Source organism: Medicago sativa, chromosome 2 (genome assembly GCF_051527215.1).
Source record: "Medicago sativa cultivar Bolivia chromosome 2, Bolivia_mono, whole genome shotgun sequence".
NCBI lineage: Eukaryota > Viridiplantae > Streptophyta > Magnoliopsida > Fabales > Fabaceae > Medicago > Medicago sativa.
Window position 1 is genome coordinate 51366635 of NC_140750.1, and position 14590 is coordinate 51381224.

A 14590-nucleotide genomic window follows, 5' to 3' on the forward strand; every position below is an offset into this window, starting at 1 on the left:
TTGAAGAGAAACCAATTCATGAATGAATTATTTATTAAATCATTCATTAATAATATTGATTGGAGAAATATCAAAGAAGAAAATTCATGATCATATGCTTGGAAATTCTATCATAAAAAACTTATGATGGTTCAAGAATCTTCCATGACTATTCAAGATATGATTTGGAGAATAGAAATCAATCGAAGGAATTTTGACTTTGAGAAAGGTTTCTCATGTTCCTATGTAACACCCCGTTTTCCCAACTTAAAAATTTCACAAAAATTATCAGAGTTTATCAACATAACGGAGCATCACATACATCATTTCCAACAATTATAGTAATAGGAATACTATTCATTTAAGCGACCTGTCTTTATAAAATTCAATAATCAAATGCAGCGGAATTTAGTTTGTTGGAACAAAATGCGTTTAACAATGAACCTTAAAGAGTTTTGATGATAACAAGGTATTAAAAATTGTAAATTGGACTAGCTAATATTTGTTCAAGTGTACAGGACCACAGTTAAAAAGTTACATCATTAATTGGTTCTGAATGAGCAAATAAAGAGCATAAGAAAATGAAGCTTAGATGATTCTGAAGGCAATACGCTCCTGAAAGTAAAAGCGCTCCTGAAGTCAAGCTGCTCCTGAAGAAATAGTGCTCCTGAAGAATAGTGCTCCTGAAGACAAGAGGTCCAGAAGCCACATTATCAGAAGCTGTATCATCAGAAGCTGAAGAAGCTGCACCATCAGAAGCTGCAGAAGTTGCTTCATCAGAAGCTGCATCATCAGAAGCTGCCTCATCAGAAGTCATTTCACCAGAAGCTGAAGATCAACTGGATTTGCAGAAGATTCAAAGATTGAAGAATCTACATTGCAAAAGCTGTCTATTGGATTCGAAAACACAGCAGAAAATTAGTGGAACATTGCAACGGTCATTTCAAAGGTGTTTGAAGGCATGTGCTTGCAATTTGGACGAAAGCGTTGACATTGTACTTTGTACGAATTGTACAACCACGTTCTCCACTACTCTGTTTTGTGTCCACGCTACAAGACAAGAAAACAGCTTCAGAATACGGCTTCGCCTGCAAAGATGTTCCTTTGGATAAGGAATGGATTTCAAATTTGTTCTTCATAGGACAACAACCAAATCAGGCAAAATATCATTGGTGAAAGATCAAGCTTCAACAACGACTCTTTGGTGTGCTGGCAATTTCACAACGTCTCTTTCACACCTCTATATAAAGGAGTGAAGACTTAGAGTTTTGGTAATGCAAGAACGCTGAACGAAAGACTCACAACATTTTTACAAGTGCCAAACCTCTGCTGAAATTGTTCTGCATTCACTTAGAATTTCTGTGTTTCAAAGTCATATCTTAGAAATTCTTAAGTCCATTGAGTCTGTATCTGATTTATATTGTGAGCACCTCTGATTGTATATCAAGTGTTCAACCTTAAACAATTTTCTGTGTAATTTTGTTTAGTTAGGAAGTCTCTTGCAGTTGTGCTTGAGCAGGAAGTCTCTTGATTGTGTTCTTGAGCAAAGGAAGTCTCTAGCTTGTGTGCTTGAGCAAAGGAAGTCTCTTGCTTGTGTGCTTGAGCAATTGTAATCAGATATTACTCTTAGTGAAATCTCCTTGGAAGTGCAAGGGGGACTGGACTACTTCCGGATTGTGGAAGGAACCAGTATAATTGCTTTGTGTCGTTCTTCTTCTCTCTCTCTCTGTTTTATTCTGCTGCATTTAGATTCTGATCATCACTTCAGAAGCTGTCTCACTTAGCTTCTGATCAGTGTGTTCAGTTTTTAGGAGAAACGAAGAATTTTTAAAAACACAATTCAACCCCCCCTTCTTGTGTTTTTCTCACCTTCATAGTTTACATCATCTCATAAAATCCTTGGCATTAAAAGGCTACAACTTAACATCTCAATTAGTCTTCATAGAATACTTCAACATTATTAAAATAAAATACGTAACAAGGAAAAACAAGAATCAGACAATCCCCATCCCGTTACGTATCAGAGCATTCTAGACACGATGTGATGAGTCTACTCACGAACACAGCTAGTCCTGGTTACCTGCAAGTTACTCATACGAAGGGCAACATTTTCAAGCAGAAGGGGTGAGATTTCACATTCATTAATTAACAAATAATTCATAAAAAGATAACCAACAACATATATCTAACATTAATATCATCATTTTAACATCATTTAACAAAGCTAAGTAGTCAACAACTTCATAGTTACCAAAAGCAACATATTCATTCTTATAATTCATCATTTATATCATTTATTAACGTTAGGACAACAACAACAACGGCAAGACAGCAACATCATCACATCATTCATCATTTATTATAAGTTATGATGACTCTACAATGCAACAACAACTCCAACAACAACTTAGACAACTTCAATATGCATGTGGTACCACCAGGGCATTAAGCCCCCATCGCTAAGGTCATATTTGGACCTGTCGGGCATTAAGCCCCCATTGCTAAGGTCATAAAGAACCTGTCGGGCATTAAGCCCCCATCGCTAAGGTCATAAAGAACTTGTCGGGCATTAAGCCCCCATCGCTGACTATGCATCAACTCGACTCTAAATGCAACAACTTCATTTTTCATGTTAAATTCATTAATAACTACTCATAAGGATTTCATCACAACATAGATTAAATACTTATAAACATCTTAATTACACTCATAGTACTCAAGCTTTGAAGTTTGGAGACAATCTATAAGTTTTGGGTTAGTTTTCATAAAATTTCACTAAGACCTCCTTAGAGTGTTTCCATCATATCTCAAAAACTAAGACACATTTTCACGTCAAACCAAAGCCACTAGAAAGCTACCTCAATTATCTACAACTCTCATGTTTACACCAAAAGCCAGTTCAAAACAGAAACGGGTGAAAAAGACGCAAGAATGCGAAAACAGGGGATGATGTCACTATTACATCGTACTACGATGGAATGCATCGTACTACGATGGAAGGTGCTGAAAAAGTCTTGTTTGCTACTGGAAAAATCGTAGTACGATTTCCCAACATCGTACTACGATGGAACGTGAACAGCTCTACGGGAACAGACCAGTTTTCACTCCAAAAACCCCAATTTCATCATCCCAAACCCCAAATTTGATACGGAACATTACCTATGATAAATCTAAGACCTGCACATCAATTTAACACAACTCCAATGAATTTTCTACTCTGTTAACAACCCAACACATCTTCAAATCTAATTTTTCAAACAACCAAAACTATGAACATCAACATAAGATTAACCCTAATCCCAATCCCTTAAACCTACAGCAATTGACCACTTCCTTTGAATCAAAACTTGTTAATAATGAGAGTTAGTCCCACCCTTACCTTAGATTATCTTCCTGAAATCCAACAGCCGCGTTCTTCGTTCTTAGGGTTCTCTCTGACTTCTCTTCTTTCTCTCCTCTTTTCTCAGTTGTACGCGTTCTAATTTTTCTTTCTCACTTACAGATTTTATTCTTTCCCTAATTGCTCTTCTCACCACAATCCTGCTCTTTCCCCTATTAGTTACTTATTTCTACTAACAATAATATTTCTCCCCCACTTAAGAATAATACTTATATTATCAACTATTAACATATATTCCACCAATATAAATATAATAACAATAATAATAATAATAATAATATTCTAATAAAATGCAATAGTTCACTCAAATAATAATTATGAAAAAGTGGGTGTTACAACTCTTCCCCACTTAGAATATTTACGTCCTCGTAAATGTACCTTGTTCAAACAACTCTGGGTAAGATTCTCGCATCTTACTCTCCAATTCCCACGTCAAACTTTCACCAGCTGCTCCTTCCCAAACTACTTTCACAAGAGATATTTCCTTGCCTCTCAGCCTCTTCACTTCATGATCTTCTATCCTTACTGGTAAGGTCTCGATGGTAAGGTTGTCTCTTACTTGCACATCATCTCTTGGAATCACATGGGATGGATCCGGCACATACTTCCGAAGTTGCGATACATGGAACACATCATGCAAGTTCGAAAGATGTGGTGGCAAACCCACCCTATAAGCAACCGTTCCAATCCTTTCTGAAATCTGATATGCACCAATAAATCTCGGAGTCGACTTCTTTGACTTCAATGCACGTCCAACACCCGTCACCGGAGTGACTCTCAAAAACACATGGTCTCCTTCTTGGAACTCAAGATCCTTTCTGCGCTTATCATGATAACTTTTCTGCCTATTCTGTGACTCTTTCATCTTTTCTCTAATTAACTTTACCTTCTCGGTAGTCTGTTGGACAATTTCTGGTCCCAATACCACACTCTCACCTGTTTCAAACCAACACAACGGAGTCCTACACCTCCGACCATACAAAGCCTCGTAAGGTGCCATTCCAATACTAGCATGGTGACTGTTGTTGTAAGTGAACTCTATCAGAGGTAGATAACTATCCCAAGTTCCACCTTGCTCAAGCACACAAACCCTCAATAAATCTTCCAGCGACTGAATTATCCTTTCCGACTGTCCATCTGTCTGCGGGTGGTACGCTGAACTCAACTTCAAATTAGTACCCAAAGCCTCATGCAAACTCTTCCAGAACCTCGACGTAAACCTCGGATCTCTATCCGACACAATGCTCGATGGGACACCATGTAGCTTCACAACATCTCTAATATAAATCTCTGCTAACTGGGACACAGGAAAAGTAATATTAATTGGAATTAAATGAGCCGACTTCGTCAATCTATCTACGATCACCCAAATTGCATCATTCCCTTTGTTGGTATTCGGCAAACTCGTCACAAAATCCATGGATACACTATCCCATTTCCATTCCGGAATCTCTAGCGGTGTCAATAATCCAGCAGGTTTCTGATGCTCAACTTTCGACTTCTAACAAGTCAAACATGCATACACAAATTGTGCCACGTCGCGCTTCAAACCAGACCACCAAAACATTTTCTTCAAATTTTGATACATTTTAGCAGCTCCTGGATGAATACTCAAACTGCTTCTATGGCCTTCTTCAAGGATCATCTTCTTCATCTCATCATTATCAGGAATACAAATTCTTCCTCGAAACTTCAACACTCCTTGCTCATCAACCTTAAAGTCACTGTCTACAGCAAGATCGCCTGCAACCATTAAATCTACCAACTTCACATCTACTTTATGCGCCTCTCTGATACTATCCAGAAATTCATTGTTGATCTTCAACATCCCCAATTTCACACTCTTTGGCGACACTTCACAAACCAAACTCATGTCTCTGAACTGTTCAAGCAATTCCATCTCTTTAACCATCATCGCCGACAAGTGTAAAGTCTTCCTACTCAATGCATCTGCAACAACATTAGCTTTTCCAGGATGATAATTCAACCCAAACTCATAGTCTTTTAGTAACTCGAGCCATCTCCTCTGCCTCATGTTCAACTCTTTTTGATCAAATAAATATTTCAGACTTTTATGATCACTAAACACCTTAAATCTGGAACCGTACAAATAGTGTCTCCAAATTTTCAACACAAAAACCACAACAGCCAACTCTAAATCATGTGTAGGATAGTTCTTCTCATGTATCTTCAACTGTCTCGAAGCATAAGCCACTACCTTGCCATCTTGCATAAGCACACCACCTAAGCCTAACTTGGACGCATCACAATACACCACAAATGGTTCATCAGGTTTTGGCAAAATTAAAACTGGAGCCGTCGTCAAACGTTTCTTCAACTCATTAAAATTGTTCTCACACTGAACATCCCACACAAAGGTTTTGCCTTTACACGTCAACTGTGTTAACGGAAGTGCTAACTTAGAAAATCCTTCTATAAATCCTCGGTAATAACCTGCTAGCCCCAAAAAGCTTCTAACTTCGGTAACTGACTTTGGAGTCTCCCATCTTGATACTGCATCAACTTTGGATGGATCTACTGCAATACCACTACTAGAGATAATATGGCCAAGAAAACTTACTTCTTTCAACCAGAATTCACATTTAGATAACTTGGCATATAACTTCTTTTCTTTCAGTACTTGCAGGACGATCTTCAAATGTTCAACATGCTCTTCTTCAGACTTCGAATATATCAAAATATCATCTATGAATACAACCACGAAACGATCCAAATAGTCATGAAAAATGTGATTCATGTACTCCATAAACACACCTGGTGCGTTAGATACTCCGAACGGCATTACAGAATATTCATAATGTCCGTAACGCGTCCTAAAGGCCGTCTTCTGAATATCTTCATCCTTCACTTTAATCTGATGATAACCTGACCTCAAGTCAATTTTGCTAAATACACGTGCACCCACTAGCTAATCCATCAAATCATCAATTCTAGGGAGGGGTGTATCTATTCTTTATCGTTACTTTGTTCAACTGACGATAGTCAATGCACAATCTCATACTTCCATCCTTCTTCTTTACTAGCAACACTGGTGCTCCCCAAGGTGATACACTTGGTCTTATAAACTTGTCTAACAATTCTTCTAACTGCTTCTTTAATTCTGCTAACTCTGAAGCTGACATACGATAAGGTGTCATCGACACAGGCTTCGTTCCCGGAACAAGATCAATAGAAAATTCAACCTCTCTCTCCGGCGGCAGACACTTCCTGATGTGCCGGTAAGATCAAACAACAATCTCTTCAGGAAAACTTCGGTAAATCCTCACACAATTTGCAACTTATCACTCACTGCTTGATTCTCAATAGATAGCAACGCCATCAACGAAAACATCAAAATTCCATCACGTGCTAACCGCTTCAGCTGCTTCGTAGACAAAACTCTGCTCCACTTTCTTCTTCGGCAGAAGAGAAATACACAGACTTACTAAAACAATTAATACGAACATGGTTGTACTCCAACCAGTTCATACCAGGTATTGGTTCTCTACATAACAATCAACAATAAGTACAACTTAAATACAGTACAAAACTGTAATACGACACAACGCGACTCAACTACTTGGCCGGATGGACCGACCTGCTCTGATACCAATTGTAACACCCTGTTTTCCCAACTTAAAAATTTCACAAAAATTATCAGAGTTTATCAACATAACGGAGCATCACATACATCATTTCCAACAATTATAGTAATAGGAATACTATTCATTTAAGCGACCTGTCTTTATAAAATTCAATAATCAAATGCAGCGGAATTTAGTTTACATCATCTCATAAAATCCTTGGCATTAAAAGGCCACAACTTAACATCTCAATTAGTCTTCATAGAATACTTCAACATTATTAAAATAAAATACGTAACAAGGAAAAACAAGCATCAGACAATCCCCATCCCGTTACGTATCAGAGCATTCTAGACACGATGTGAGGAGTCTACTCACGAACACAGCTAGTCCTGGTTACCTGCAAGTTACCCATACGAAGGGCAACATTTTCAAGCAGAAGGGGTGAGATTTCACATTCATTAATTAACAAATAATTCATAAAAAGATAACCAACAACATATATCTAACATTAATATCATCATTTTAACATCATTTAACAAAGCTAAGTAGTCAACAACTTCATAGTTACCAAAAGCAACATATTCATTCTTATAATTCATCATTTATATCATTTATTAATGTTAGGACAGCAACAACAACGGCAAGACAGCAACATCATCACATCATTCATCATTTATTATAAGTTATGATGACTCTACAATGCAACAACAACTCCAACAACAACTTAGACAACTTCAATATGCATGTGGTACCACCAGGGCATTAAGCCCCCATCACTAAGGTCATATTTGGACCTGTCGGGCATTAAGCCCCCATTGCTAAGGTCATAAAGAACATGTCGGGCATTAAGCTCCCATCGCTAAGGTCATAAAGAACCTGTCGGGCATTAAGCCCCCATCGCTGACTATGCATCAACTCGACTCTAAATGCAACAACTTCATTTTTCATGTTAAATTCATTAATAACTACTCATAAGGATTTCATCACAACATAGATTAAATACTTATAAACATCTTAATTACACTCATAGTACTCAAGCTTTGAAGTTTGGAGACAATCTATAAGTTTTGGGTTAGTTTTCATAAAATTTCACTAAGACCTCCTTAGAGTGTTTTCATCATATCTCAAAAACTAAGACACATTTTCACGTCAAACCAAAGCCACTAGAAAGCTACCTCAATTATCTACAACTCTCATGTTTACACCAAAAGCCAGTTCAAAACAGAAACAGGTGAAAAAGACACAAGAATGCGAAAACAGGGGATGATGTCACTATTACATCGTACTACGATGGAATGCATCGTACTACGATGGAAGGTGCTGAAAAAGTCTTGTTTGCTACTGGAAAAATCGTAGTACGATTTCCCAACATCGTACTACGATGGCTCTACGGGAACAGACCAGTTTTCACTCCAAAAACCCCAATTTCATCATCCCAAACCCCAAATTTGATAGGGAACATTACCTATGATAAATCTAAGACCTGAACATCAATTTAACACAACTCCAATGAATTTTCTACTCTGTTAACAACCCAACACATCTTCAAATCTAATTTCTCAAACAACCAAAACTATGAACATCAACATAAGATTAACCCTAATCCCAATCCCTTAAACCTACAGCAATTGACCACTTCCTATGAATCAAAACTTGTTAATAATGAGAGTTAGTCCCACCCTTACCTTAGATTATCTTCCTGAAATCCAACAGCCGCGTTCTTCGTTCTTAGGGTTCTCTCTGACTTCTCTTCTTTCTCTCCTCTTTTCTCAGTTGTACGCGTTCTAATTTTTCTTTCTCACTTACAGATTTTATTCTTTCCCTAATTGCTCTTCTCACCACAATCCTGCTCTTTCCCCTATTAGTTACTTATTTCTACTAACAATAATATTTCTCCCCCACTTAAGAATAATACTTATATTATCAACTATTAACATATATTTCACCAATATAAATATAATAACAATAATAATAATAATATTCTAATAAAATGCAATAGTTCACTCAAATAATAATTATGAAAAAGTGGGTGTTACATCCTACAAATATCATTCTGGTCATATAAAGTGAAGAAAACATCCTCATTTGATGTTTTAAAAGATAGCAAAAATATTACAATTATTATTTTGTTATCCACTAATGTGTTTTGTGAGAATGTTTGAGTGAGAATGATCTGGAGAACGTTCTGGTCACTGTTCACAAAGCAAATAAATAATTTTCATCAAAAGACAAGTCATCGAAATGGAAAGCATGACATAAATCCAATACAAGAATTTGTCTTGGGCCTTAATGATTTTTTATCCATTTGAAGCAAAACCCATTAAGGAATATGTCTCCAAAGTTACTACCATATGACATCATCAAAGACATCTTCTTATGACATCATGTAATGACATCAAGATTACATTATCATAAGTGGCCTCCAAGCTTCTACAATCAAGAGAACAGCTGGTTGCACTTTTACAACTCATTACAGCTAGGAAAAGTGTGTCAAATATTTCTCAATTCTAGCTGTATGCAGAGAACGTTCTGGAGAACGTTCTGCAAGTGCAAAATTTCATGCTTTCTCTCCAAGCAACTAAAGGAAGCACATTCTACATAGAAAAACGTGTCCCAACAGCTCTTTTAGGTAGTGGGCAGCAAGTCTCTCATTCCTATAAATAGAGGAAGGCTATGAAGGTTAAAAGTAAGAGTTTTGATAAAAGCTTTGATATCTCTCTCTCTCAAAGCTAAAGAAATCAATCTCTTCATCAATCTCTTTCAACAAACACAAAGCAAACTCCATAATCTTTCACTATATTTATCATCTTTATCTCATTCATTGAGAACATCTTTTTGAGTTTGTATTTTTAAAAGGATAGTTTGTTTAAGACACAAAAATCCAAACAACATCCTACATATTTTTGTTTGAGACGCTAGATCCAAACAACATCTTTCTTATTTTTGTTTGAGACATTAGATCCAAAAAATCATCCTACAAAGTGATAACTAGATCTCAAGTCTATTGGGCTTAATAGTTTGAGATAGGAAGAGTTCCAACCTTTCTTGTGCGAAAGCAAAGAATTGTAGAAGCCTGCTGAGGTTGATAATACAGGTGTACTGGACTGATCTGGTGTGATCAAGACCTTATAGTGGTTGTTAGAAGTTTCTACCAACTGTATACTATAGTGGATAATCTCACACGAAGTGTGGGGACTGGAAGTAGCCGGGTTTGGTGAACCATGATAACTCTCCTGTGTTATTCTTCTTTCTCTCTTTCCTTCTCTTTTATTTTTACACCATATACACACACTATCACTTCTAACTAACTTTCCAGAGTTCTCTGGTCCTTTTATTGCTTTATTTATTCCAGTCATATATCCAGAGTTCTCTGGTCACTTTATCGCTTTATTTATTTCAGTTATATATCCAGAGTTCTCTGGTCACTTTATTGCTTTATTTATTTCAGTTATATATCCAGAGTACTCTGGTCACTTTACTGCTTTATTTATTTCAGTTACTCATTCCAGAATCTTCTGGTCCTTGTATTACTTTATTCATTTCAGTTATATAATCCAGAGTTCTCTGGTCCTATTTATTTATTACGTAATTATTTATTTAAGTTATATTATTACCTGCTTAACCCTTACCAAGAATTTTCTTGAGTAATTATTTTCTTTCAGAATTAAAATTAAAAAGGGTCACAATTCAACCCCCCCCCCCTGTGACTATTTCTTCCACTTCAAAAACACTTGCGTGAGTTAACTCACGCTGAGTATAACACATGCGTGAGTTAACTCACGCATGGGTATTTTAAAAAGTTTGGTTGGAATGAGCAAAAAACGTGTTGGGAGAAGAGCAAAATTCCAACTTGATTTGCCTCTCCGAGAACATGGATCAAGTGGATCGAACCTCCTCCACTGTTAATACTTAGTTTTTAGTAGCCTTATTAACCATTGATGTTTTCTATTATAGTAGAATAAAAAAGATAAGTAATTCAAATTACATGGAAAATTAGAAGTGAACATTTTTAGACAATTCTTTTTCTTTTTCAAATGTCACAATTACTAAGAAATGGTTTTTTTTTTTTTTTTGAGGTAACTATTAAAAAATGGTTGGTGTATGATTTGTTTTTATTTTGGACCAACAAAATATGAGTATTTTTGTTGCACATGAAAAGCGATTTTATTGCATGTGAATGTCGTATTCACTTTCTTTTTCATATAAGTCTTGATAAATAGACACTATTTTATCTAAATTCGTTTTTTTTAATGTAAAATGTTAGTATGTTAATTGTTATTATTTTTATCTTCGTCATGATTGAAACCTGGACCTTCAACTCCTTATATGTCATTTGTTGTGTCACTCATCCAACAAAAACAATTATTTCCTTCGGTCACGTTTATAAGCAAAATACAATTTTTTATGTTATCGAATAACTAATGTATCTGGTTTATAAATGTGATTATATACATTAATTATTCAATGAACCTAAAAAATTGTTTTTTATTTATAAATGTGACCAGAGGGAATACCACATAAGTAGGTGTTTAAACGGTGGATGGGATGTTCATCAATCGTTAGCCCTTGTGTAATGATATTTGTACAATCAATAGGTGACAACTTTTGTGACAACTCTTCTTTTCTCTTTTTTTATTGGTCAAAAACGAGAGAGAGAGAGAGAGAGAGAGAGAGAGAGAGAGAGTAATAACATAATGTGAGTATGAGAGATATCTAAAAGTTGTCACAAAATGATTGTACAAATATCATTTCTCATTGTGATAATATTGGGAAGCAAGAAGTCATTTCTGTTCTCTTTTTTTGATACTTTGAAGTTTTGTTTCTCAAGTGGAAAAGAGGTGGTTACTACTATTATGATGATAAGAAAATGAATGTGAGAGAGAGAAAAAAAATGCGAAAATGTAATGTTTGATAATTTTTTTTACAGAAATGTTTGATATGAGAAAACATGAAAAAGCAAATAAACAGAAAATTGTAATAATAAGGGTTTTCTATCATGTGTAAATTTCCACATGTTAAGAAATTAAAAAAAAAATTGCATTAGAACTTGTGCATTTAATAATAAATATGTATATTTTTAATATGTGCAATAATGCACATGATAGACACAATTATGATTTTAAAATAAATTTGATTTCGAAATATTTCGAAAAATAGATGTTCTAACTTTTAAGATGATAGTCATATTGAATTTCTTAATAATTTTAAGATAAAAATCAATGCATGGTAATTTTTTATTTATTGAATTACTATATATGAATTTACCAAAGACTTCATCAAAAACTTTATATATAAAGAAAAATGGTTTGTCAAAAACAATGAATCACCAAATAATCACTCAATACAGTTGTTTTCTTCTCATTTTGAGAAACATTGAATAGGACATTTAAATATAAATGAATTCTATAAAAGCAAAATACATTGAATATTTTTTTCTTGTGAAAGAAATAGTGATCTCCTTTTCATCTATTTATACCCATCAAAAACAAGCACAAACACTCATTTCCATTGAAGAAGAAAAAAAACACACATACAACACAAAGACAACCCTTTTGCAAAGTCATAACAACATGAACCGAGTCATGGCATTGTATGGAACATCATCCAACTTCTACTTTGCACAAACCTTATGAACCCGATTCTCCACATGACAACACAATCCAACATCCGCCTTTCAATTCATTCAAACCCAAATTTGAACCCTTAGATCTTATCTCACTCTCTTTTATCACACTTTATCATAACAAAATAGTCTTGAATCATAACATAATCACATATTCAGTTACAAGTTCACAAACACCAATTTTCCCTCAATATTAAACCCAACAAAATTAAAACCATTTTTCTTTCTCAAAGTTTCCTCAAATTTCAAATAACTTTTATTAAATATTCCAATATTTTTTCTTCATCTAATTTTGTTGTGAAATTTTAAAAGCTACGATATTCTTTGAATGAAATATGATAGGCCAGTTTCGGATCTTGCAGCAGACTCCTCAAAACTATGTCGCTTGGTCCCACCGCCAACCACCTTACATGCCGCCAAATCCGGCTGTGTTCTCCCGATTTCCAACATTTAAAGGTCATCTGCCATGGCCACCTAATAATTTGGGTCGGGTCAAGTGGAACGTAAGAAAACCCAAAAGATGCAACTTTTACCACCGTGGGGAACATATTAGGTCAGGTCATTCATTTGAAAACGCAAACGTTTCATCAGAGGCAAAACGACTCACCAGAAAGTTTCGCCGATTTCACTATCCAAAGAGGAGGTTTACCAAAGTTGGTCATCTCTCCGCCCCATTTGCGCCACGTAACACGACATCATTTATAATCCGCGCGAAAAAGTTCGGTGGTATAACTTCTCTTGTGTCACCCTATGCGGTGACTCCGACAATCCTGACGACGCCGACGTTGTCACCGTCGACTGAGGTGGTTGTTGAGATGGCAAAGGAAAAGTGGGGAGTCGACGGATATGGCACTATGAAAGGCCTAATTCGTCTTCGGTCAGGCAAAGAGAACTCTGGCGACAACAATGGCGATGAGGTTTTGGAGTTTGAGAAGAGATTAAACAATGATTTGAGCAGGTTTAAGATGATATATCCAAATTTTGGTGAAGATCATAGTTTAAAGAATAGGGTTGATGAACAAGATTTGCAAATTGCAGATCTTAAAGAACATAATCTATCGCTTAAGGAAAGAATTTTTATCATGGAAAGGGAATTGGGTGATTTGAGGCGACGTGTTGTATGTTTGGAGACTGGAGGAATTGGCACTGTTGATCGTGATTCGGAGAATTTCAAGAGCATCGAAAATGGTGGCCATGACGATGGATGGCGAGAGTGATGACAATTGACAAAAGTGTGTTTGAGTGATTTCAATGAAACTAGTGAATGTTTGGAATCATAATAATGAGTTTGATGAAATCACACTGACACCGTCATTTTGTTGAACCTCAAAAGTGCACTTATACCATTGTTAAACTCAGTGTCAATCTCAACATAGAGCAAATGACTGGTTTAGTGTGTTGTTGTTTGGGCTGCAGGTTTGTTGGGAGAAGAGTTTAATGAATTTTGATGTTACATTTCAAATGATCAATCATATTTTTCTTTAGGTTTGATAGATGCAATGTATCAGCATAGTTTAGTTTAATGTGGGTTAGTTAAGTTGTTGTTGTTGTTGATTTGGATGCTACTCTGTAAAACTTTGGACGGTGTTGTATCTTGTGGGTTTAGTTGGTAATTACAACTTCAAAACAACAGTGAATAAGACTTGGAAAATGCTTTGCACCATATGATTGTATGTGCGTTTCTTTCAGCTTTAAAAAAAATTAGATTTTATGTTACAAACTTTAGATTAGAGACTTTAAAAAAAAATGAAACTATTTAAGTTTGTTTACTTCTCATAAAAAATATTTTTTAAAATAAATTATTTTTAACTGTTCATGTGACACCTCATTGTTTTTGAAAAAAAAAACTAATTGTAATAGCTTTTTATTTTAATTTTAGAGTCAATTTTTTTTTTATAAATTCTAAACAAACAATTAAAAATAACAAAAGTGATTTTTTTAATAGAACAATTAGTTTTTTTTTTCTATCTAAAAAAATCTAAATAAAACGCACCCTATAAG

The 14590-nt window shown here is 35.4% G+C and overlaps 2 protein-coding genes across 2 annotated transcripts; one reads left to right on the forward strand and one right to left on the reverse strand.

Annotated features, from left to right (window-relative positions):
* Positions 1–4261: 4261 nt before the first annotated feature.
* Positions 4262–5294, reverse strand: LOC146948690 (uncharacterized). The gene is made up of 3 exons (XM_085748419.1): positions 4977–5294; positions 4470–4676; positions 4262–4315 (listed from the first exon to the last, which is right to left on the reverse strand). Exons 1-3 carry the CDS (start codon positions 5292–5294, stop codon positions 4262–4264), a joined length of 579 nt encoding a protein of 192 aa, XP_085604545.1.
* A 7039-nt stretch (positions 5295–12333) lies between these two features.
* Positions 12334–14254, forward strand: LOC146948691 (uncharacterized). Its single transcript, XM_085741465.1, has one exon. It carries the CDS (start codon positions 12925–12927, stop codon positions 13804–13806), a length of 882 nt encoding a protein of 293 aa, XP_085597591.1. The 5' UTR covers positions 12334–12924; the 3' UTR covers positions 13807–14254.
* Positions 14255–14590: the final 336 nt, after the last annotated feature.

Coding starts and splice junctions, on each gene's coding strand:
- LOC146948690 (XM_085748419.1), bottom strand. CDS start 5,294: ATGATGGTTAAAGAGATGGAATTGCTTGAACAGTTCAGAGACATGAGT. Junction 4,677..4,976: donor GTTTGAGTATTCATCCAGGA/GCTGCTAAAATG, acceptor CCTGTGTCCCAG/TTAGCAGAGATTTATATTAG. Junction 4,316..4,469: donor CGCTGGAAGATTTATTGAGG/GTTTGTGTGCTT, acceptor GGTTTGAAACAG/GTGAGAGTGTGGTATTGGGA.
- LOC146948691 (XM_085741465.1), top strand. CDS start 12,925: ATGATAGGCCAGTTTCGGATCTTGCAGCAGACTCCTCAAAACTATGTC.